This window comes from Phascolarctos cinereus, unplaced genomic scaffold (genome assembly GCF_003287225.1).
Source record: "Phascolarctos cinereus isolate Bilbo 61053 unplaced genomic scaffold, phaCin_HiC Scaffold_5;HRSCAF=322, whole genome shotgun sequence".
Classification (NCBI taxonomy): domain Eukaryota; kingdom Metazoa; phylum Chordata; class Mammalia; order Diprotodontia; family Phascolarctidae; genus Phascolarctos; species Phascolarctos cinereus.
Window position 1 is genome coordinate 13,329,877 of NW_027555958.1, and position 26,598 is coordinate 13,356,474.

Sequence of the window (26,598 nt, forward strand, 5' to 3'; positions counted from 1 at the left end):
GGCCTTCCCCTCCTGGGGGGCAGCTGTAACCTTGGACAGGCCACTTCTCGGGCCCTCCAGATGCCCCTTCCACATCGCCTGCTCGGCTCCCCCCCCCCCCCCGCTTTGGGGAGGGCTGGCTGGCTGGTCCCCAAGACACCCCCCATCCTAGGAACTGAACAGCTAGGCCTGCACCTCCCAGTTGCCTCAAGCACAAAATGAGAAGGTGGGGCCCTTTGGGGTTCAGTTTGTGACCTCAGGCGCTCCGAGCCTCGGAATCTAAGGAGGGGGAGGGAGTGGCCAACCCTGAAGCCCGCGGGCCTCAGGCTCGAAGCCCAAGCGCCACTACTTGGGCCTTCCTTGCCCCAGGCACCCGGCTTTCTGGGCCTCAGTTTCCCCACTCGTAAAACGGGAGGGGTGGGGTGGCCTGGAAGCACTCCCAAACCCGCAAGGGAAGGATGAGGGAGGGGGTAGAAGGGTCGGTCCAGGGGCTCGCGCACTGGCAGGCGGCCGGGAGAAGGCGCAGGCGCGCAGGCCGGCGGGCGCGGGCGGGGGTCGGAGGGGGTTGGGGCTAAGGCGGGGGCGCGTGCGCGGAGGGAGTCCTCGCGCAAACTCCCCTCCGCCCCCGTCTCCCCCAGGATGGGCAATGGCCAGCGGGAGCGGCGCCCTCTGGCGGCCGCGGCCGGGTGCGCGCCTCCAGCCCCGCTGCCTTCCCGGCCCGGCCGGCTCCGTCCCCGCAGCTCGAGACCAAGGAGCCCCTAAGCCCCGCGCCCAGAGACCCGAGGCCGCCCCTTTCTCCGCAGGCCGGGGCCCAGGCGGGGACCCGAAGAGGTCGGGGGCTGCTGCGCGGCGGAAGCCCGGCCCAGCGCCGACTCCTGCTGCTGCTCCTACCTGCGCCTCCCGCCACAGAACCTAGATGGATCCCAGGTCCGTCGGTCTCAGCCCGCGGACGGGCCCAGAGCCGCCCTTCATCCCGCCCCGTCCGGGCGAGCGCCACCTACCTGCCCCCACCAGCGGCCGTCGGACCGACAGCCGAGCATCAGCCCCGCAGCAAAAACAAGTCCTTATAGCGGCCCCGGCCGCCGATGCCGCCGCGCCGCGCCTGCGCCCTGTTCTGAGCGCTTCCCGATGGCTGCCGGGAAGTGTAGTTTCAGTGGGGCGCGGTCTGGGGCTCGGTGAGGCCCTACGTCTCCAGGCGCAGGACTACATTTCCCAGGAGGCGCTGGGGAGGGCTGGAAGAGGGGCCGGCAGCCCCGCCCTCACAACGTTCAGCTCCAGCAATTCACTGGGTCGGGGGAGCAGGTCTGGCTGTTGCTGTAGTGTGAATAAGCTTAAAGTGGGACACGCCTGCGTGAAAGCCCTAGGCCCTCCGGCTTTGGGTGGACAGGACCACAATAGGATCCCCTCTCCCAGTCTTCGTCCCCACAGCTGCCAAAGTGAGATTGCTAAAGCACAGCTTTAACCAGTCACTCCCCAGCTCCTAAAGCTGCAGTGGCTCCCTATTGCCCTTGGGATCTCCTGTGCTACCTTTTCTGTCTTCTCGCACATCACTTCCTTGCACGCACACCACCATCTGGCGAAACTGCCCTTTTTGCCTTGTGACTTCACGTAGGACACTCAGACTGCCATCCCCATACCTTTGGATGGGCTGTCCACACACATGCCTAGAACGCGCATTCTCTTACCTGGAATTCGTGGAATCCTGGGCTTCCTTCTAGACTCAGCTCTGGCACCACCTCCTCCGGGAAGCCTTTCTTGGTAGCTCCCAGGAGCAGCAGCCTTGCCACCCGTCCCCCCCAATCACCTTGGCGGTGGGGGGGGATTAAGTTTCCTGCAGCTGTTAGCAGGTAGGAAGGAGTCTACACCTTCCTGCTCATGTGGATTATTGTGACTCACTTTGGGAGGAAGGCAGGTAAATGAGGTGGTTACCTTTTCTGGGATCCAGGTGGCTGTTCCCTTGGCGCTTCATTAACACCCTTTATCTTCAGCTATACGGCTTACTAAAGCCTGAGAGATGTGGAGGGAGGGCGAGCAAAGGAAGGACGTGACCACCGCCTGCGGACTGGCTCTAGCCCCCCACTGAGGTCCTACAGATCGGATAAGAGCTGTCGCTTCCCCCCAGCCCTGAGCCTGAGTCGCTCGGACCCTCCCCTCGGGCAGGCTGGCCCTGCGTTTGCTGGTGAGGTGGGCCAGTGCATAGAGTCAGACTGGACAGGAGTTCAGAGCTGGCCTCGGACACTTAGCAGCTGTGTGACTCTGGGCAAATGACTTAATCTCATTTTTCCTTCACTATAAGATGGGGATAATAACAGGGTTGTTGTGGGGATCACATGAGATGATATTTGTAAGCACTTGGCATCCGTAGCAACTACAGATGCCTTCATCATCACCACCACCACCACCCCATCACCATCATCATCACCTCCACCACCACCATCCCCATCACCACCACCACCACCATCCCCATCACCACCACCACCACCATCCCCATCACCACCACCATCACCATCATCATAATCATCACCATCACCACCAACCCCATCACCATCATCGTCACCATTATCATCACCACCACCATCACCGCCATCACCATTCACCATCACCATCATCTCCATCATCACCATCACCATCACCACCACCACCACCCCCATCACCACCACCACCACCCCATCACCATCATCATCACCACCACCCCATCACCATTATCATCACCTCTACCATCACCATCACCATCATCTCCATCATCACCATCACCATCATCATCATCATCATCATTATCATCACCACCACCATTACCATCATCAACACCATTATCATCACCACCACCATCACCATCATCTCCATCATCACCGTCACCACCACCACCACCCCCATCACCATTATCATCACCTCTACCATCACCATCACCATCACCATCATCGTCACCATTATCATCGCCACCACCATCACCGCCATCACCATTCACCATCACCATCATCTCCATCATCACCATCACCACCACCACCACCACCATCACATCACCATTCACCATCACCATCACCCCCACCACCATCACCATAATCATCACCATCACCATCACCATCACCATTATCATCACCATCACCATCACCCCCACCACCATCACCATCACCATTCACCATCACCATCACCCCCACCACCATCACCATCATCATCACCATCACCATCATCATCATCACCACCATCACCACCACTATCACCACCATCACCATTCACCATCATCATCACCTCCACCATCACCATCACCATCATCACCATCACCATCATCACCACCGCATCACCATTATCATCACTTCCACGACCCACCATCACCATCATCATTATCATCACCTCCACCATCACCATCATCTCCATCATCATCACTGTCATCACCATCACCATCATCATCACCGCCATCACCATCACCATCATCATCACCTCCACAATCACCATCACCACCACGGCCATCACTATTATCATCACCTCCACACCACCATCACCATCATCATTACCATTATCATCACTACCACCATCACCATCACCATCATCTCCATCATCACCATCACCACCACCATCACCATTATCTCCACCATCACCATTATCATTGCCACCACCATCGCCACCACCAACATCACCACCATTACCACCATCACCATCACTACTGCCACCATCACCATCATCATCACCTCCACCATCACCATTATCACCCCCACCGCCACCATCACCATTATCATCACCACCATCACCATAACTATCATCAGCACCTCCACCATCACCATTATCATCACCACCACCACCACCATCATCATCACCATCACCATTATCACCATCACCTTCACCATTATCATCATCAACATCATCACCATCATCATAATCACCACCATCATCATTGTTATTATTCCATCCTCTCTCATCTTTTCCAGCAAATTGACCCACCCCCACCCCTACTCTCTAATATTCAATCTCTCCTGGTTCCTTCCCTATCGATTAATAAGTGGTCAATTGATAACTGCCTACAAACACACCCAAGTCTTTACAAAAAAACAAACCCTGGCTCCTCTCCCATCTTTTCCCCATGTCTGGAATTCCATCCCTGCTGGGCTCAGCCTCCTGGCTTCCTTCAGGACTCAGCTCGGGCTCCATCTTCTACAGGAGGCCTGGGGCATCCCCTTAGAGGTGACTTTCCCTCCATTCTCTATTTCTCTCGTGTGTACTGATTTATAGGGATTGTCGGCTCCACTGGAATGTAAGCTCCTTGAGGACAGGGATCAATTTGGTCTTTTCCTTGTTTCGTGCTTAGCACCAGACCAGCACCCAGTAAATCCATCATAAGTGCTCGTGGACTGATCAAACCCAACGAAGTAAAGGAGACTGTCACAGCAAGAGTGTTGGCGTGACCTGCATGAGAGGGTCCAGAGGGCTGAAGGGGACCAGGCCTGGTCCCAGAACCCCTTTCCCCATCACAGTCAAGTTACCAAATGGTGCCAGTGAGCACTAACCCAAGTTTCCTCTCAGCATTCTGGTTGTCAGAGTGCTTCTCTCACAAGAAAATGGGGGGGGGGGGTTTGTCATTTTACACATTAGGAAATTGAGGCTTAGAGACCTAAAGGGTTTCAGAGGCCCAGTGGAAAGAGTCCAGAATTAGGAATCAGAGGACTTGGGTTCAAATCCTGTTTTTGTTACTCAGAACCTGTATGACCCGGTCCCTTCTCTGGACCTCAGTTTCTTCATCTGTAAAAGAAGGAAGGCTTCACTTTTATTTCCAAGTCTTTGATCCCCTATGATTTACCCAAAGCCACACAGCTAACAGAGGCAGTGGTGAAACCCAGAACTCTTGACAAGCAATCAATCGGTCCCCATTATTAAGCACCTACTATGTACCAAACACTGCTAAGAGCTGGGGTTAGAAAAGGAGTCAAAAGACAGTCCCTGACCTCAAGGAGCTTATAATCTAACAAGGCGGACGCCATGCAGACAATGTGCACTAACGAGGCATAGCCGGGTGGATAGGAAACAGAGGGCGCTGGGATGCAGAAGGCTTAGGGAAGGCTTCCAGTAAAAGGGGGGGGGAGGAGAGCATTCCAAGCCTGGGGACAACCAGAGCTCATGCCCAGAGCCAAGACATGGAGGGTCTTGTTCGTGGAACAGCCAAGAGGCCTCTGTCACCAGACTGAAGGGTATGTGTCAGGGAGCAAGGCATAAGGAGACTGAAAAGGGAGGAGGGGCAGGTTATGAAGGGCTTTGAATGCCAAACAGAGCATTTTGTCTTTGATCCTGAAGGTAAGAGGGAGCCACTCTAGTGGCTGAATGTAGGATGGGCTGGAGTGGGGAGAGACTTGATGTAGGTGGACCCCCCAGCAGCTATCACAACAGTCCCAGTGGGAGATGATGAGGGCCCGCATAAGGGTGGGAGCAGTGTCAGGGGAGAGAAGGGGGTGCATCTGTAAGATGCTGCAAAGGTGAGATTGACAGGCCTTGGCAACAGCCAGGCTAGGGGAGGGGGAGTCAGAGATAGTGAAGAGTCCACGACGCTGCTCACATTGTGAGCCGAGGGCTGGGAGGACAGTGGGGTCCTCTATGGTAACAGAGAAGATGGGGGTAGGGGTGGATTTGGGAGAGAAGATGATGAATTCACTGAGTCTAAGATGCATACTGGACAACCAGTTCTAGATGTCTGAAAGGCAGATGAAGATTGGAGATTGGAGGTCAGCAGAGAGATGGGGGCAAAATAGGTAGATTTGAGAATGTATCATCAGTAGAGAGATGGAATTTAAATCTATGGAAGCTGATGAGGTCACTAAGTGAAGTACTATAGAGGGAGAAGAAAAGAGGAGCCAGGACATAACTCTGAGGGACACCTGTGGTTAGAGGGCCTGATTATCTGGAGGAGGATCCAGCAAAAGAGATAGAGGAGGAATAATCCGAGAGGGAGGAGGAGAGCCAGGAGACAAGGGTGACCCAAAACCTAGAGAGAAGAGAGTCTCAAGACAAGGGTGATCAACAGCGTCAAAGGCTGACGAGAGGTCAAGGAGAATGAGGATTGAGAAAAGGCCATTGGAGTTAGCAACCAAGAGATTATTAGGAACTTTGGAGAGAGAATTTTTGGTGGAATGATAAGGCTGGAAGCCAGAATGGAAGGGAACAGAAAAGAGAGTGAGAAGAGAGTTTAGCTACAAAGGACAGAAGAAATATAGGATGGTAGTTAGCAGAGATGGAAGGATCAAGGGAGGGTTTTCTCAAGATGAAAGAGTTGTAGGTATGTTTGCAGGTAGTAGGAAATGATCCAGTAGAGAGAAAGGTTGCAAACAGGTAAAAGAGTAAGGATGCCAGGAGGACGATCTGTTGTAGGAGACAAGATGGAATGGAATCCATTGAACAGGTAGAAGAGTTGGCCTTGGTAAGGAGTAAGGCCAGCTCCTCATGTGAGAGGGGGTGAAGGAGGAGAGAGGGGCAGAAGGCACTGAATGATAGGGCATGAGGAAGAAGGGAGGGGGAGAGCTCACGGCTAATGGCCTCAAATTGTTCTGTAAAATATGATGCAATTTGTATAAGGGTCTTTCTAGCAGCTCTTTTTGTGGTGCCAAAGAATTGTAGATTAAGGGCATAATTAGCCCATCAACTGGGGAATGGCTGAACAAGTTGTGGTATATGAATGTAATGAAATACTGTTGTATTTCATTGTTATAAGAAATGATGAGCAGGTGGACTTTAGAAAAAACCTGGAAAGACTTATATGAACTGATGCTGAGTGAAATGAGCAGAACCAGGAGAACAGTGTATATAATAACAGCAATATTGTGAGAAGATCAACTGTGAATGACTTCACTCCTCTCAGCAATCCAACGATCCAAGACAATCCCAAAGGACTCATAATGAAAAAGGCTATCTGTCTACAAAGAAAGAATTGGTGGAGTCTGAGTTCTTTCCTTTTTTGTTTGAGTTTTCTTCCACAAAATGACTATTATGGAAACATGTTTTAGACGATTGCACATGTATAATCTATATCAGATTGCTTATTGTCCCAGGGAGGAGGGAGGGGAAGGAGAGGGAGAGAGAATTTGGAACTCAAAATTTTTTTTAAAAAAAGTTAAGAATTATTTTCACATGTAATTGGGGAAAAAATAAAGTATTTTTTTAAATGAGGCAACTTTGTTGCCCATGAAACAGGCATTCCAGAGGGCACAGTGTATGGGGTGGGTGAAGCTGGGTGAAACTTTGGGGTGTTCCACACTGCTGCTATACTGCCTCAGAAAGAGAACAAGGATGAAAAGAATTAGGATGACTACAGATAAATTATAAGGGAGAACATCTAAAAGGCAGGTCAGTTAAGGGGCAGGATTTGATCTCAGGGCAAAGCACCTATCTTGGATTGGCTGGGGGGAAGGAATGCTGTTGGCTTTCAGAGATGCTTAAGATTAAAAGCAGAAGAAAGAGAAATCCTGCTTTTTGATTTAGCAACACTCCTTTATACCTCCGTGGAACAAAAGTAACCAAAGGAGAACGACAACTCACATCTGTATATTGCTTCAAGGTCTGCAAAGCATTTTACTCAGGACAACTACGTGGGCCTTCTTCAAGACCCTCCTGGTCTGGCCCATGCCGTTCTCTCTTTCCTTCTCTCCCTTCCCCCTTCTTTTCCCTCCCCTTTTCCCATCCCTCCCTTTTCTTTCCTGCTCTTTTGCCCTGCACTGGGGGAAGGGGTGAACCTCCCACCTGGGACACAGCAAAGGTGTCTTAACAACAACATTCTGCTGCGAACCTCTGGGACCAATTTAGTCCAAGAGCTTCTCTTGACTTAGTTCTCCCCGCGTCCCCTCTAGCTAATTCCTAGCTAATGTCAGCACTGCCTAGGCAAAAACAGCTTTCTCCAGCTGCCTCTGCTGGAGGGAGATCTCATTATCTGTCCAAATCAGCACTACCTTGTCTCAGTCCCTATAATCTTCCTTCTCCTCCTCTTTCGAGGCCTGGTCATTTACCATGCCCTCTACAATCCTTTACTATTGTCTCAAGACAAGTCAAGAAGCATTTATGAAGCACCTACAATGCTCCAGACAAGTCAACAAGCATTTTTTGGGGGGGAGGCTAGGCAATAGGGTTAAGTGACTTGCCAGGGTCACACAGCTAGTAAGTGTTATGTGTCTGAGGCTGGATTTGAACTCCTGAATCCAGGGCCAGTGCTCTATCCACTGCATCACCTCGCTGCCCCTCAACAAGCATTTTTTAAGCACCTCATATGCCCCAGGCTCTGGGCTAAATGCTGGGGAAACTAAGAATGGCCTTCCCTCAAAACAAAATACTAATCCCTGTTCTCAAGTGCCTGTTCACATTCTAATGGAAGAGACAACACACAAACAACTATGTGTAATAGTTGTACATTCATGTACAGGACATAGAGGCAGGATCTCCTATGTGTAAGAGACTCAGTAGAGGGAAGGCACTTGCATTAAGGGGGCTTGGGAAAGTTGTCTTGTAGAAGATGGGGTTTTACCTGGGACTTGAAGGAAGCCAGGAGGAAGTAGTGAGGAGGAAGACTGCTCCAGACATGCTAGAGACCTGTAAAGGCACCTGAAGTAGGGAGATGGAGGTCTGTGGGAACAGCAAGGGAGCCAGTGACGGTTATCAAGGGGTGCCCGGGGGTGAGGAAAGTGTCAGAAGGCTATAGACTGGAGGGCTTCAAAAGCCAGAAGATGTGAGGTCCTGAAAGGAATAGGGAGCCCGTGAAGTTTAGAGAGGGGCGCCCTGGTTAGATCTACACTCTAGGAAGACTAATGTGGCTGCTGAGTGGAATGGGGAGAGACTTGTGGCGGGCAGACTAGTATCATCAGGCTAGTATAACAGTCCGGGCCAGAAGGCTTGAGTTAGAGCAACGGGAGTCAGAGTAGAGAAAGAGGAATGTAGACGAGATGTTTCAAAGGGAGATTCTACAGCACTTGACCACTGATTGGATACAGAAGGCGAGAGAAAATGAGGAGTTGATGATGATTAGGCTGTGAGCCTGGTGACAGGCAAGAAGGTGGTGGTGACCTCACCAGAAAAAGGGGAAGATAGGAAATGGCAAGCATTTAGGGGGGAAAGTTAATGAATTTAATATTGGACATGTGGAGTTTAAGATGGCTACGGGACACTCATCTGAGATCCCCAATAGGCAGAGTTGGAGATGTGGGACTGGTGGTCAAGAGAGAGGTTAAGTAGGATTGGCCATATAGAGCTAAAAATCAACTGCCCAGAGAGGAGAATGCAATTGATGGGAGCCTCTAAGGTCACCAGGTAGAAGTAGTTCACCGGCCACTTCCCCAGCCCTGCCCATCCTCCTCTGTGGCTCTTGAGGCTTTTGCCAAGCCCCAAGGATAATTTTCACAGCCTAATCACCCACCAGGTTGGAACAGTGTGGGGATGATAAGAATAAGAAAGGAGAATGGAAAAAGATGTGGGTGTTTTTACCAAGCATTTGAAAAACCTCCAAAGGTACTGAGGCGGGGCTGGGGGGAGATGGAAAAAGAAACCAATGCTGACTCCAGCCTGAATTGGTGCTGTGGGTCTTGATGAGCAAAAGACCTAGGAAGCTGTTAACTTGTGTAGAGACCTACTGACCAGGACTAGGTGATTCTAACAATATCTCTAGATGTGAGGATGGTAAGTACTCACAGGTAAGTACTCACTACTATGGTGAGCTGCCAGGAAAGCATTGAGGAATTCCTGCTTCAGGTGATGAACTATGGGAGAAGAACCTGAAGAAGCCATTATATGGAGGATCAAACCAGTATCTTGTGCTTCAGTGTACTGTGAGCCATGGGGGTTGTGCAGGTCCAAGGGAGAAAGAATCAACTCTCCAATGACTCAGAGTTCTTAACCTCCAGGTGGGTGGTGAGCTCAAGCGTGTTATCCTAAGTCTGAAGAGACTGTGTAAGTCCTTGGAGGAGGGGGCACTCATCAGAGGTATGTGCGGACTCACTAGCAACCCTAAGTTCTTTTTCCTGCCAAAAGGACCTCCACCCCAGGGTGATATTCAGAGTCAAGCACCTGTTTACAGGTGCCTGGAAGAGGTAGGATTGACCAAAGGAAAAGGTTTTCTTGACTCTCTCTGCAAGCATTTTTGACTTCTGTTTGTCTCACAGACACCTTTGACAGAAGTCTGGTGAAGCTGCCATGGACCTCTGCCCAGAATCATGTCTTTAAATGCATAAAATAAAATACGTAGGATGACAATGAAAACAAAATATATTGAAATGCAGTTATTAAATCATTTTGTTAAAAGTTCACGGAACTCAGGAGAAGAACCCCTGAGGCTGCAGGCTCCTGTGCGAGTCTTTTCTGCATCTCTTGTTGCATTTGGCACACTTTACGCCATGCCTCGGAAGACTGATATTTGCATGGGAGCCAGAACATTTTGTCAAGAGCTAGAAGGCAGCCAAAGAGGAAAGTGTTGATAAGCCTTCCAGCCGAAACCTGTTCTGTATGAACAGCGGGCAATGACTTATGTTCACAAAGATCCCAGATCTCTGTCTGAAGTAGAATCATAGATTCGAGCTGGAAGGGACCTCTGCTCCCTCCATTTTAAAACCTAGCCAGCTCCAGACACGCATCCTGTGCCAGCCTCTCCAGTGCTTAGATGCCCCCCCAGACCCCAACATTCCAAGCCAGGAGGAAGAGTTGGCAGAGTCCTTGCTCCTCACTTCCACTTCCAGACCCTTACTTTTGATTGCTCAGAAATCTTTCCCCCTTGAGAGTTTATACTGTGTCAGTGACAATATCTGCCATGCAGGCTAGGCTAATTTTTCCTTAAATAGTGTGGAAACCATTGGCTCAGGGGACCAGGCCTGGAGGCATTGATGTGGCTTGCTGGTGGCCTGCATAAATACAAAGTCAGCCAAAGGAGCAGGAGCTGCTGTTCCTCAGACTTGGCTAGCATATCAACTTGGCCAACTCAGAGGAAGAGAAGCCGCGTTCGACAGAATCAATGCTGTGTCCTTGCTGGGTATCTTTTCCACGCCATGGCTAAGTAAACCTCTTTTTGCCAATGCCTTTCATTCTGGTTCTGAACCTCCAGCACCAGACTGGCCTGTCCTACAAGCGGCTGATGACAGGAGTAGTTCGGGCTGGCCTCAGGAAGCTGTGGGAGTCTGTTGCAAAGGAAGGCGATGTCATGGCTGTGTTCCCTCATGGGGACAGCTTGTTCTCTATGGTCAGAATGAGACATATGGATGGGAACTATCAAGGCCCCAACGTAGGCTTGATGGTAGGAAAAATTTCCTAACAATTAGAGAAGTGGGAAGCGGAATGGACTGCTTCTGGAAGTGATGGCTTCCCCCTCCTTGGAGGGCTTCGAGCAGAGTTTAGACCACCCTCGTTGGGGATTCCTTCATGCCTTCTGACCGGAGGCTGCTGAGCTTCCTTCCGACTCCAACCCGGTGATCCTCAGCTCTAAGGGCCCTCCCTGTTTCTGTCAGTGTTGGCCAAATGCCCTGAGCCATCTCCCAAATTGCCCTGGGGGAATTAGCAAATAAACTGCCTGTGGATATTTAGTTTAACAGGCAAACATAAGTGTGCTCTGCCCTTTTAAGAATAGTGCCCTGAAGGTACAACATGGTATCAACTGGCATATTTGATGGTGTTTGTTTTCTTGGCCTATCATCTGTAGTAGGCCTGGGCTCTCTATATGCCCTGTAATTTTGTAATTATCTAAGAGCTATGCTGAAGGAACAGCTTGAACTTTGTATATGGCATTTCAGAGGCTAGTGAGAATTGTGTCACAAGGACTTGGTTGGGAGGTAGCCCTTGAGAGGACAATGCTTGATCCTCCCTAGGGGCCCTGAGATCTTTCTAGAGTCAGGTATAAAGATGAATGTGCCAAATGCACCCCAGTCAACTTGGTAAGGTTGGAGTGGGGGAAATTGCCCCAATTTAACAAATTTTAAAGGAGAGACAGCTTCCTCAATGGCTCCTATAAACCATAACTCTCTTCTCTGGGACTTGTGAGGAATGAGCACCGGGCCTTTCTCACTGGGCCCTAGCTTAGAGAGAAGTGGCCCATGGCAGTACTCAGTCCAGCCTGGGGAACACTGAGGCCACAGGACAGAGGAGCATTGCTGGGTCTGGCCACAGGGGAAAACAGTGATGGCCCTTGGGGCATTAGGGCAGTGGAATGGTCAGTGGTACAGGTCCTAGTCACAGCGAGGTTGGGGAACGGGGCTCCAGCAATAATGGGCAGTGGTCCAAGCCCCAGGGGAGTGGGCACCGGCAAAGGCAATAACAAAGAGAGACTCAGCATAATAATGCTAGCTTTATATACTCTGGAAATGATTGACTCAATCAAAGGGGAGGAAGGTAGAAGGGGTAAGGAGAGGGAGTATGTCATGCCCTAAGTAATTTGTATAAAAGGAAGAAGTTGTCTCCTATCAAGCTTCTCTGTATCTGAGAGGTTAAAGGGATGATGGAGCAAAGGGAGGTTTGGAGGAGGGCCATTGGGATGAAGGGGTTACTCAGGGGAAGGTTTGCCCAGGCTGAGGGAAATCCCAAGAAAAGGGCAGTTCTTTCCCCAACTTCCCCAGCTGATCCCTATCCACAGATACTATAATATAATCTGCTGTTTCCTTACTCAAATGTTTCTTGTAAACCAAGTTTTGCCTCCACCGCCAAGAAATCAGTGATATCTAGAGAGAGATGTTGATGTGAGATTAGGCAGGGGGCCCAACCTCAAAGTGTCAGCAGGTTTACTTAACTGGGCACTTAGATCAGTGGTGTCGGAGCCCAGAACTTTCCAGCTAAAGAAACTCCCCAAAGCCAGAAAAAGGAACCAAGTAGACCTTAGGGATCATTCCATTGTTCTCAGAGGCTTAAAACAAGCTGGTTATTGGAACAAGGTGTTACACAGAAGAACTTTTGTGGCATCAGTTTTTGTAATACAAAAGAACTGGAAATAAAATATATGTATGTATACATACATACATACATGTGTGTGTCTATGCGCACATATGTATACATAGATCTGGAGCAGACCTTGCTACTAACAATCAAGCTGGAGAATTGAGACAGCCCACTCTTTAATCAATCAAAAAATATTAATTAAGCCTGTACCATGTGCCAGACACTAGAATGGGGCCTGGAGATACAAGTACAAAGAATGAAAAGATCCCTACTCACAATGAGTGTTTCCTAAGGGGCGAAATTGCCTATTACCTGTCTCTAATGTCGTGTAATATCATCCAAATCATGATCAATGGATCATGCCTTATTTTTCCATTTGCATGCTTTATTCATTCATTTTTTATATAACAAGGTATATGGGATGTACTCGAAGCAATGTTCCCTGGCACATTTGCAATGGAAAAAAAAATGCAGTCATTTTTAGGTTGTGCCCAACTCTACAGGACCTTTTTTGGGTTCTCTTGGCAAAGATACTGGAGTGGTCGGCCATTTCCTTCTCCAGCTCATTTGACAGATGAGGAAACTGAGACAAACAGGGTTAAGTGATTTGCCCAGGGTCACACAGCCAGTAAGTGTCTGAGGTCAAATTTGACCTCAGGTCATTCTGCCTCCAAGCCCCGCCCTCCATCCACTGCACCCACCTAGGTGCCGAACATTTGTAGCACTGACCTTTTTGCTGATCTGAGAGAAAAAGAGTAAGTTAAAAGATGTAAGCCCCTTGGTGGGGACTGATCAGCGCCCTCCCCCCACACTCGGTGTCTTCTCATTTATGTCCCAATTTGGTGTCTCTTTTTTTTCTAATCAGTCTGCATACAAACAGCTGATTCTGAAGCAACTCTCATGTCAGTACTGATTGCTTCCTGTTTGTTGATGTAGACTCATTTTAGGAATGTGAGTTTTAAATGAAAGGTTGGCTTCAGTGGCAGCTTATGGAGAATCGGATTTCTTCAGTCTGGGAACTCCCAATACAGATGCAGATATGATCGGCTATCTGCTAGAATTTAGCAGATGAATGTCTTAAAGCATTGCCTGAAGCACCAGGAAGCAAAATTATCACACAACCAGCTGCTCTATTATTAAATGGTAGAAGGTGGATTGCAGCCCAAGTGTCCCTGACCTCAGGTAGTAACCAGGCTGCCTCTTTTCTGTGGTGACATTTGGACCGGACCTGTGATTTCATTTGTGTAGGAAACTCTCAGTGTGGAAACACCTGCTTTCCCAGTCTAGAACCATAGTCCTGTATGTGTTAAACTTTCCAATCTAGAACCACAGTCCTGTACCTGCCAAACTTTCCAGTCTAGAACCACAATCCTGCACCTTCCTAACTTTCCAATTGTAGAACCACAGTCCTGTACCTGCCAAACTTTCCAGTTCTAGAACCATCGTCCTGTACCTTTCCGAATCTAGATGCCTCTTCCTAGCCATCACTCTCCCACATGTATTGTTTCCCCCATTACAATGTAAGTTCTTTGAGGACAAGGACTCTCATCAGAGCAGGTGGTGGCGCAATGGATAGCAGTGCCTGCCCTGGAGTTAGGAGGACCTGAGTTCAAATATGGCTTCAGACACTAGCTGTGTGACCCTGGGCAAGTCACTTAACCTTGTTTGCCTCAGTTTCTCATCTATAAAACGAGCTAGAGAAGGAAAAAGCAAACCGTTGTAGTGTATTTGCCAAGAAAGCCCCAAAAAGGGTCACAAAGAGTCCGGAACACCTGAAATGACTAAACAACAAGAAACCCTGCACCTCTCCAAACCCAGATGGCCCTCCCTGCTCCCATTCCCCTACCGTGTGTTGTTTCCCCCATTAGAGGGGGTCTTTGAGGACAGGGATTCTCTTTGCTTTTGTATTTGTATCCCCAGTGCTTAGCACAACGTTTAGCCCCTATTAGCGTTTGATAAATGCTTTTCATTCATTTATTCACTCATTTCGGTTGACACTTGCTCTCCAGCCTCTATACTTGAAGAGATCCTTGGGGCCCGGAGAGGTGATGTGTCTTGTCCAAAGTCACACAGCCAGTGTGACCTGAACCCAGATCTTCCTTACCTAGAGGCCTACGCTCTATTCATTCCACCATGCTACCTAATTTTAAAAGCAGATAATGATAATGATATGATTTTAACAGAAGTATAGGTCTATATGGAAATTTTAAGACAGTGTAATGAAAAATGCCTACGTTATAATAACAATAACAGTTTACTCCTGTGATAAAGATGGCACGTACACCATCCTCCCATGGATCCATGATGGCATCAATGTGGATATCAGAGAAGCAATCCCAGCATGCCTGGCCCATCCTGTGCACCTCACAGCCCTGTCTTCCCATAAATTCATCACAAGTTCACCAATGGTGGGGCCAGAGGGATTTCTTACATTCTTTTTATATTGAGAGGTATCAGTAAAGTACCCACCCTATCCACAGGCCATCCTTCACTTTCACCATATGACCAGTTCATCTTTATTTTTTTCTTCCACTCGTACATTTCAGGACGTGTCATAAGCCAGGTAAGTCAAACCACCACCAGTAGCTTTCTTCTGTCCCAATGGAGATAGTCCAGGCCCTTGAATCCAAGACTTTTGGGAATAGCAATACCCCCTCAGACCACCAGCCCTCTTTCTAGCCCAGCCCCAAAGTCATCACTGCGAGGAACAATCACTACAGAGAAGAGTCAAAGTCTGCCGAGATAGCTCCCACCAGCTAGGGGGAGCAGATTGTTACATTTTCAACGTGAGCCTTTACACCATGGAAATCAGCAAATGCTACAAATCAGGGCTTGACTTATTGTTTTGATGATCTAGAATTAAGAAAGTGATGAAGAATATAGTAATAATTCAGATTAAATTTAAAAGTGTGTCCTGCCTTTTCATAGAACTGGTTGTTAAACATTTCCCAGCACTCCCTGGTCCCACCTCCCTCACCAGCACTACCTGCTATAGAAGGGCTAAGAAGCCTAAGAGCCCTGAGAGCTGCAATATCTCCCGCCCACCTGGTCCTGCTTCCAGCCCAGCCCCTACAACCATCATCCCAGGAAGCATCTCCTCTGGACGTGTGATCTGGCAAGGGCTTCTGAAGACCCTGGAAAGAAAGTTCTGTCCACCAAAGACCTCAGCATCGTCTAACGTTTCAATGTCAGAAACAGATAGGATTTCCTGAGTGGAAATGGCATTAAAGAAGAGATATTATTTCATGCACAAACTGATTAATACGGAAATGTTGTAGAGAGATGTATAACCTATGTCTGCTTACCGTCTCTGAGATGGGGGAGGAGAGAGAGGGACAGATAGAATTTGGAACTCAAAATTTTAAATAAAAGTGTAAAAAAAATTGGCTGCTAATAGGTAAAAAAGGAGAGATCCACGGATTAGCTAGATATACCAGACATCACATCAAATGCATATAATAAAAGATTAATGTTTAATAAATTTATGGGGGAAAAAACTGTAAAAAGGTAATAACAAAATTGCCCCCTTCTGAACTTTTTTTCTAATGGAAAAGGCATGAACATACATTTTTAACAAGCAATGGCTAATATATTTTAAACTAAACTTCTTTTCATCTTCTGTGTGTTTTTTCTTTTAAATTTCTAAAAATTCTGACTTAATAAACACTTGAAATGAACATTTCCACATATAAAGTAAAACAGAAAAAGAAAGGTACATATTTGGCATGTGGAAAATGGAACAAGCATTTATTAAGTGCCTGCTATGTGCCAGACACTGTACCAAACACTTCATAAATATTCTCTCATTTGATCCTCACAACAACCCTAGGGCAGCTAGGTGGAACAGTGGGTAGACCACTGGGCCTACAGTCAGGAAGACCTGACTTCAGATCTAGGCTCAGACCCTTACTCTCTGTGTGACTGTGGGCAAGTCACTTACCCTCTGCCTGTCTCAGTTTCCTCATCTGTAAGATTAGCCTAATAATACACTTGCCTCCCAGGGCTGTTGTGAGAATAAAAATGCTTCGTGTTTGAAATGTCATATTGATGCTCTTTTTTTCTCCTTTTGCTTCTCTATCACTGCCCATTAACTCATTCCTCTCATTCTACCCCAGCTCCGTAACAAGTAAGTACCGTCAAGCAAAACATGTTGATTGATCCCATTTGGGAATATATCTTTTTCTGTACCACCAGTCCAGTGGTTTTTAACCTTTTTTTTTTTTAATATGGACCCCTTTGATGGTCTGGAGAAATGAATGGATCCCTTCTCAGAATCATGTTTTAGATGATTAAAATAAAATACAGTGATTACCAAGGAAAGCAGTTCTATTGAAACAGATATAATTTTTTATCCCATCCAAGCACATGGACCCCCTGAAATCTATCCAGAGACTCTTTTGAGGTCTTTGCACCCTGCATGAAGAACCTGCTCTAGTCCATCCCCTCTCTGACCAGAGGAAAGAAACATACTTTAGAATCTTTAGTCTTCTCAGATCATGATCAGTCGTGGTGTAGACAGGGTTCTGACATCTTTCAGTGTCGTTTTCCTTTACATCATTATGAATGTCTGACAATTGTTCTCTTGGTCCCACTCCACTCTGCATCAGTTCATATAAATCTTCCGAAGTTTCTCTAAATCTTTCATAGTCACAATTTCTTATGGCATAAAAATATTCCATTATGTGCCTGTACCACAATTTGTTCACTCATTCCCCATGCGACGGGCACCCACTGTTTCTAATTCTTTGCTACTGAAAAGGAACAATGGTTCTCTTTCTTAGCAACCGTATAGCCCTGTTGGTTCATAGTGAGCCTGCAGTCCTTGAAATCTCTCAGATCCAGGTCATTCTTCAGATGAACCAAGTGTTCTGTAACCTCTCTCATCTTGTACTTGTGAAGTTGAGCTTTTAAATCCAAGTGTAAGACTTGACATTTATCCATATTAAATTTAGTCTTATCAAAGTTGGCCTATTGTTCAAACTCAGGGGTTCTTATCCTGGGGTCCATGAACTTGCTTTTTAAACATTTCAATAACTATTTCAATGTAATTGCCTTGTTTCATCATTGTGTAGATCTTATTGTATACATTTAACAACACATTCTGAGAAGGGGCTCCCAAAGCTTCCCCCAGCCACCCAAAGGATCTGTGCCACAATCATACGGGTAAAAAAGGGTAAAGACCTCTGTTCTAACTTCACAAGATCTGTTTAAATCCTATCTTCCCATATGTTTGCTATCTCTCTCAACTACATGTCCATCATCTGCAAATTTTATCATCATGCCATCTATTTCTTTATCCAAAAATGGATGTGGAGAAGTGACTGAGGGAAAATCTTTACCATTCATTCATTCATTCATTCATTCATTCAACAAGCATTTATCAAGTGATCAGGCACTGTGCTAGACACTGAATATACAAAGACAAAAGATGAAAGTTACATTCCAGTGCTTAGTACGTAGTAGGCACTTAACATATACTTATTGACTGATTCTATTGGTGGGAAACATTAACACAGAGAATATTATACCCAAAATATATACAAAGTAATTTTTTTGGGGGGGAGTAGAAAACAAGCATCTGAGGAGATTAGGATAGGTTTTCTGTAGGAAGTGGCATTGAAGGAAGTGAGGGAATTTACAAGATGGAGGTGAGAAGGGAATGCATTCCAGACATCAGAGACAGCCTGAGTGAAAGGAATGGAGGTAGGAGAGGAAAATGAAACAGCAAGAATTCTAGGTTGGCTAGATCAAGGAGTGTGTGAAGAAGAGTAATGAGAGTAATGATCTTAGAGCTACACAGTGAAGGGCTTTAAAAGCCAAACAGAGAAGTTTATAATTTATCATAGAATCAAAATGGAATCATAGAATCAAAACTGTTTTCCAGTTTTCCCTGTGATTTTTGTCAAATGATTTTTGGGGAAAATTTTTATTTTTTCCCACTTACCTGTAAAAACAATTTTTAACATTCATATTTTAAAATTATGAGTTCCAAATTCTCTCCCTCTTTCCTTCCCTCCCCTTCCCCCTCTTGAGAAGACAAACAATGTAGATTGTGCAGTCATGCAAAACATCTTTTCATATTAGCCATGTTAAGAAAGAATCACAGAAAAAAAAAACAAGAAAAATAAAGAAAGTTTTAAAAAATACTATGCTTTGATCTGTATTCAGACTCTATCAGTTCTTTCTCTGGAGGTGGATAGCATTTTTCATCATAAGACCTTCAGAATCATCTTGGATCATTGTATTGCTAAGAATAGCTAAGTCATTCATGGTTGATCCTCATACAATAATTGCTGTTACTTTATATAATCTTCTCCTGGTTCTGCTCACTTTACTTTGCATCATTTCATAAAAGTCTTCCCAGTTTTTTCTGAAACCATCCTGCTCATCATTTCATATAGCACAGCAGTATTCCATCACAATCACATGCCTCAACTTGTTCAGCCATTCCCCAATTGATGAGCATTCTCTCATTTTCTAATTCTTTGCCACCACAAATAGAACTGCTATAAATATTTATGTACGTGCAAGTCCTTTTCCTTTGATCTCTTTAGGGTACAAACCTAGTAGCGGTATTGCTGGGTCAAAGGGTATGCACAGTTTGGTTGGCCTTTGGGCATAGTTCCAAACTGTTCTCCAGAATGGTTGGATCAGTTCACAATTCCACCAACAGCGCATTAGTGTCCCAATTTTTTCCATATTCCCTCCAACATTTGTCATTTTCCTTTTCTGTCATTAGCCAATCTGATAGGTGTGAGGTGGTACCTCAGAATTGTTTTAATTTGTATTTCTCTAATCAGTAGTGATTTAGAGCATTTTTCATATGACTATCAATCGTTTCAATTTCTTCTGAAAACTACCTGTTCGTATCTTTTGACCATTTTTAACAATTGGGAAATGACTCACATTCTTATCAGTTTGATTAATTTCTCCATATATTTGAGAAATTAGACCTTTATCAGAGAAACTTACTGTAAAATTTCTCCCCATGCTCCCTCTAGTTCTCTGCTTTCCTTCTCATCTTGGCTGCACTGGTTTTATTTGTGCGAGACCTTTTGAATGTAATGTAGTGTAATCAAAATTACTCATTTTACTTCCTGTAACACCTTCTGTCTCTTGTTTGATCATGTATTCTTCTTTTCTCCATAAATCTGACAGGTAAAATTTTCTATGCTCCCCTAATTCGTTTATGACATCACCCTACATATCTAAATCATGTACCCATTTTGACCTCATCTTGGTATATACAGTGAGATGTTGGTCTATATCTAGTTTCTGCCAAACCGTTTTCCAGTTTTCCCTGTGATTTTTGTCAAATAGTGAGTTCTTGTCCCAAAAGCCTGGGTCTTAGGTTTCCCAAACACTAGATCACTATGGTCATTTACTGTGTATTGTGTACCCAATCCATTCCACTGAGTCACCTCTCTACTTCCTAGCCAGTACCAGACTGTCTCGATGATTACTGCTTTGTGCCCCACGAAAAACCCTGGAACAGCTGGACCAGAAGAAAGACGGGGTGCAGCAGTCTAGTAGCCCAGGTACCTTGAGGGATGAATGGGAAAGGCCCCTCTTACCCTGGGGAAGGGGAGCAGTGCAGAACGGAGGCGTCCCAGCAAGTTAGTGGAAAGCCCCACCTCAGCATACCAGGAGGAGATCCTGAAGCCCAGGTGGTGGAGCAGGCAAACACCAACACCTGGACCCCTGGCTGCCTCACTGAGGGTGGGGGAACTTGTGGAAACCAGCTTGGAAAACCACCAGGTGCCTGGGCATTCTACAGCAACCGGCTCTCCCAGTGCCTCAGCAAAGCTAAGGGAAGCAGTGCTGCAAGGGGCCCCAGGTGGATAAACACCCTACAAGATCCATCTGAAAGGAGCTGAAGAAAGGGAAAAGTGGGAAAGGCCCCGGGTGAGCAGGAAATCTCCAGGAACCACACTACCCAATCCTACCTCTAGAGTTCCAGTGTTGCTGATTCCAGCCCAATACCAGGTAAGTTGCCAGAACCCAACTGCCAACATTGGAGGTTCCAGCATACAAAGCCAGTGACCAAGCCCTAGACTAGTCAGTGCCCTCTGCTCCCCAGCAGGAGAGCTCAATCTCTTCAAAGGCCAAGAAATGAGCAAACACCATGAGCAAAAAGAAACATACAATAGATTCTTATTGTGGGAAGAGTGAAGATCAAGGCAGAAGTTCTGAAAAGAATGATTACTGCTTTGTGATAAGTTTGAAATCTGGTCTAGGCCACCTTCACTGATTCCCTGGATATCCTTGACCTTCTCTTCTTCCAAGATGAATTTTCTTATTTTTTTCTAGCTCTATCAAATTATTTTTGATAGTTTGATTGGTATGGTATTGAATAAGTAAATTAATTTAGGTAGAAGTGTCATTTTTATTATATTGGCTCCATCTACCCATGAGCAATGAATATTTCTCCATCTGTTTAGATCTGATTTTATTTCTGTGAAAAGTGCTTTGCAATTGTGTTCATATAGTTTCTGGGTTTGTCTTGACAGGTGGACTCCCAAGTATTTTATGCCAATGGCTCTTAAAGAAGGGAGTGGTAATGCCTATGGGGAATATCACCTGTGTCTCTTCTCCAAAGGCCCTCACTTGGTCTATTCTAGCTGTTCCACCCATCTTTGTTATCTTCTAGTCCTTCTACAACATGTCAGGAACTGTGATGCTGTAGATATGCAGATACAAGAGAACTGGCTTACACCCAAAAGTAACTTGCCCTACAACTTTTCTTCTTTCATTCCAATCTTTAATCTCTCCCTATTGGTTCTTCCTTGATGCCAACAAACACAGCCGAGTCTCTGCCAAATTGACCTCATTATCGTCCCCTCTTTAAATTATGTATTTTCATCAAGGGCACCACTCTCCTCTTGGTTACCCAGGCTCACAGCTCTCATCCTCAACTCATTCACAGATGCTGCATGTGGCCAATCTGTTTCCAGACCTGTTGTTTCTACCATTGTAATGGTGAAGTGCAAGATCATCCCAAAATGTTGGGGTACAAGGTGTGTTTGGTGGGGTCATCTCGAAAGAATTCACTTAGGCTGCCTCCGAGTCAAATAAAGGCATTTATTCTGGATAATACACCAAGCAGGTTCCTCCTCGACCCCTAAGGGAGGCAGCCCCCCTAAGGAGAAGCTAGAGATTCTTACAAAGGAAAACCTGCTGTACTGCAGAGTTACGGTAATCATGGACAGAAAGGAAGGTAATGTAATCAGGGACAGGAAGGTGAGGTAACCAGGGACACATAAGCAAGGGGGCAGTGGCTCAGAGTTTTTCCGCATATCTAGGCACATCATTATTCCATTGTTCAGCCCATTTTCCCATGGGGGAAGTACCCCTGTTAGTTTCTGTATTTCATTGATCAGCCTATTTGAATCTCATTATCTCATTGACTAGTCCATTTACCTAGGGTGGAGAAGCCTCTGTTTTTCTCATCATTTCCAGAAAGGTTTTAGCTGATCTCATCAATAACATGTCTCTTCCACATCCTTTTATCTCTACCGACACAGCCATCACCCTAGTTTATGCCCTCAGCACCTTTCACCTGGATTATTGCAATACCTGTTGGTCGCTGTCTCTGTCCACCCCAATCTAGCCTACACTGGCTGCCAGGGTGATTTTTCTAAAGTACAAGTCTAACCAAGTCATTTCCTCCCTCCCCCAATAAACTCCATGATTTTCTATTATTACAGGATCAAATATAAAGTCCTTTGGCTTTTAAGCTTTTTACAGCCTCACTCCTTTCTACCTTTTCATTCTTTACACTCCATCTCTCATCCAATTCCTTTGTACTGGATAGTCTGCATACGACTATTTCAATACCCTGCTGGTGGGTCTGCCTGCCTCAGGTCTCTCCCCACTCCAATCCATCTCCATTTAGCCACTGAAGTGGCTCATTTTCCTAAAGCCTAGGTCTGATCATGTCTAGCACTCTAGCACTTCTCCCTCCCTACTCAAAAAATTCCAGTAGCTCCTTATCACCTTCAGTGTTTGATGTTCAAAGCCCCTCATAACCTAGCTGTTTTCCCCACCCCATACCTTCAGGTCTTCTTATACCTCATCCCCCTACACATACTCCATGATCTGGTGACGCTGACTTTTGGGGCTTTTCTAGGAACAGAACAACCATCTCTTGGCTCTTGGCATTTTCACTGGCTTTCCTCTATGTCTGGAATGCTCTCCCTTTTCACGTCTGTCTCCTAGCTTCCCTGGCTTCCTTCAAATTCCAACTAAAGTCCTATCTTCTATAGGAAGCCTTTCCCAAGCCCTCTTGATTCTAATGCCTTCCCTCCATTAATTACTTCCTATTTATCCTGTATATAGCTTGTTCATATATATTTGTTTGCTTGGTGTTTCCCCTATTAGATTGTGAGCTCCTTAAGGTCAGGGACTATCTTTTGCCTCTTTTTGCATCTCTAGCACTTCTCCCAGCACATAGTAGGTGCTTAATAAATGCTTATTGACTTACTGACCGCTAGAATACTCCACACCTTCAGCTCTGCCTCTTAGCTTCCCTGGATCCCTTCAATACGCAAGCTCAAATCCCATTTCTGTAGGAGTCTTTCTCTATTTTCCCAGTTGCTAAAGCCTTCCCATGACACCTTTCCTTAACTCTGAAAATTCTGCATGTATCTACTTACACATACAATCTCGTACATAGAAGGGACTAGGCTCTGATTTTTTGGTTTTGCCTGTCCTTGTAGCCACACGCCCTAGCACTGTGCTTGGTACTTAGTAAGCCCTTAATAAATGCCAATGATTAAGTAGCACACCCTAGAGAAGGTACAAAGGCAAAGCCAGGTCAGTTTCTGCCCTCAAAGAGCTTACATTGCAAGAGGAAAGCAATCATAAATCCACAAATGTATTTAAGATACACCCAAAGCAGAAGGAAGTTAGCCTTCTAGGGGAAAGCTGCAGCATCTGGGGGAGGGGGAGGATACTGATGGACTTCCTGCAGAAGGTCAGGGCTTAGCTGGGCTTTGAAGTAAAACAAGGAAACTAAGAAGCATAGATGAGAAGTGAAAGTGTTCCAGCAATGGGAGACTACCAGTACAATGACCCTGAGAGCAGAGGTGGAGGGTAATGTTAATATGTTAGTATGAGGACCAACTAGTAGGTTGATATGACCAGAAGAGTGAGTTGAGGGGAGTGATGCATAGGAATACTGCAAAGATAGGAAGGACCCAAGGGTTTGAAGAGCACTAAATGCCAAATGGAAGACTTTCTTTTTTTTTTAAAATATCTTATTTTTTTTCTAATTATATGTAAAGATAATTTTTAACATCCATTTTTACAAAATTTTGAGTTGCAAATTTTTCTCCTTCCCTCTCTTCCCCTCTTCCTAAAATGGTAGGCAATTCTATATAGGTTATATATGTACAATTATGTAAAACATATTTCTATATTAGTAATGTTGTGAAAAAAGAAACAGACCAAAAGGAAACAACGATGGAAAAAATAAAGAAAGTAAAAATTATGCTTTGATCTGCATTCAGAGTCCATCAGTTCTTTATCTGGATGTGGACAGCAATTTCCTTTGTGGGTCTTTTGTACTTGTCTTGGATCATTGTGCTGCTGAGAAGAGCTGAGTCATTTATAGTTGATCATCATATGATGTTGCTGATACTTTGTACAGTGTTTTCCTGATTCTCTCTCATTTCACTTTGCATCAGTTTGTACAAGTCTTTCCAGGTTTTCCTTTACTCTGTGTGTGCCTCTCTGCTTCAGATGTATTTCTTGTAAGCAACATATTGTAGGATACTGGTTTTCGATCCACTCTGCTATCCGCTTCTGTTTTAAGGGAGAGTTCACCCCATTCGCATTCACCATTCTGATTATTGTATTTCCTTCCATCCTATTCTTCCTCCTGTTTGTCCTCTCTCTCTGTTCACTCTTTTCTATATCACCAATGTTTTGCTTCTGTCTACCACCTCTCCTGATTTGCCCTTCCTTCTGGCAGTCCCTACCCCCTCCCTTTATTTATTCTCTTCCCCTCCTACTTCCCTGTTGGGTAAGATAGATTTCTATATTCTTCTGATTGTGTATAGCATATTATTCCCACTTTGAGCCAATAGTTCAAGCAATGCCCATTGCCCTCCTCCCATCTTTCCCTCCACTGTAATAGGTCTTTCTTGCCTCTTCATGTGAGATAATCTACCTATTTTACCTCTCCCTTCCTTCTGCACCTATTTCACTCCTCTTTCTCAACCTTTTTTTTTGTCAGTCCCTCAAATACACCTTATATCCATACCCTCTGTATATGTTTATTCCTTCTATTTACACTGTCAGTGATACAATTTTTAAGAGTTAAAAGTATCATCTTTTCATGCAGGGGTATAAACAATTTCGCTCCATTGAATCCCTTCTATTTTCTTTTCCTTTTTACTTGTCTATGTTTCTCTTGGGTCTTTATGTTGGAGGTCGAATTTTTGGTTTAGTTCTGGTCTTTTCCTTATAAAGGCTTGAAATCCTTTTATTGTGTTGAATGGCCAATTTCCCCCTTGATGTATTATACTGAATTTTGCTGGGTAAGTGATTCTTGATTGTAGTCCTAGCTCTTTTGCCCTCTGGAATATCATGTTCCATGTCCTCGGATACTTCAGTGTTGCAGCTGCTAAGTCCTATCTGATCCTATTGTGACACTGCTTGATATTGGAATTGTTTCTTCCTGGCCACTTAACAGCATTTTTTCCCTTGACCTTATAGTTCTGAAATTTGGCTATAACATTCCTATGGGTTTTTATTTTGGGATCTCTTTCTTGAGATGATTAGTGGATTCTTTCAATGCCTATTTTGCCTTCTGGTTCAGAACATCAGGGCAGTTTTCCTTGATAATTTCTTGAAAGATGCTGTCCAGGTCCTCCTTTTGATTACAGCATTCAGGTAGTCCCATGATTCTGATATTAGTCGCTCCTGGATCTATTTTCCAGGTCAGCTGTTTTTCCCATGAAATATTTTACATTTTCTTCCATTTTTCATTTTTTGAATTTGATTCATTGATTCATGATGTCTCATAGAGTCATTCACTTGCACTTGCCCAATTCTAACTTTTAAGGTGTTGTTTTCCTCAATTAGCTTTTGTACTTTCTTTTCCATTTGGCCAATTGTACTCTTTAAGGAGTTGTTTTCTTCTGTGGATTTCTGTATTTCCTTTTCTATTTGGCCAATTCAACTTTTAAAGCAGTTTTCCAAACTATTGAGTCTTTTTTCGCAATTCTCTTGCATCACTCTCATTTCTTTTCCTCATTTTTCTTCTTCCTCTCTTAAATGATTTTTAAGCTCCTTTTTGAGCTCTTCTGTGAGTTCTTTCTGGGCTTGAGACCAATTCCATTTTTCTTTAGGGTTTTGCCCATAGGCATTTTGACACCATTGTCCTCTTCTGAGTTTGTGTCTTGATCTTCCCTGTCACCATAATAACTTTCTATGGTCAGACTTTTAAAACTTTTTGCTCATCTTTTCCAGCCTCTTTTCTTACCTTTAAATTTGAACTGTGCTCCTGAGGGGAAAGGGGCACTGTCCCAAGTTTCCCATGCCGGGGGCTGCAGGCCCTGGCAGTTTGCCTGGTGCTGTGATGAGGGGGGTGGAATAGGGGTGGGGTGGCTGATGCTGCTGAGGCCGCAGGAGTCTGGTAGCTTACCTGGTGTGCTGAAGCACATGGCGGGGGGGGTGTCCCAACACTGTCATCTGCCCATGTGCTAATGCATATGAGGGGTCTGGTGCTGGTGTTTGCCTGCTTGCCTGGCA

General features: G+C 45.6%; 2 protein-coding genes across 2 annotated transcripts in view; one reads left to right on the plus strand and one right to left on the minus strand.

The window, feature by feature from the left end:
• ABCC5 (ATP binding cassette subfamily C member 5) overlaps positions 1-1,094 on the minus strand; it is a 53,933-nt gene extending 52,839 nt beyond the window's left edge. Inside the window, exon 1 of the mRNA XM_021005860.2 lies at positions 981-1,094. The gene's annotated coding sequence lies outside the window, so the exon portion shown is untranslated. The remainder of the gene's footprint in view (positions 1-980) is intronic.
• LOC110221335 (5-hydroxytryptamine receptor 3C-like) overlaps positions 896-26,598 on the plus strand; it is a 53,597-nt gene continuing 27,894 nt past the window's right edge. The window contains exons 1-2 of the mRNA XM_078155430.1: positions 896-1,415; positions 2,102-2,158. Coding sequence (XP_078011556.1) covers positions 896-1,415; positions 2,102-2,158 — 577 coding nt within the window. The remainder of the gene's footprint in view (positions 1,416-2,101; positions 2,159-26,598) is intronic.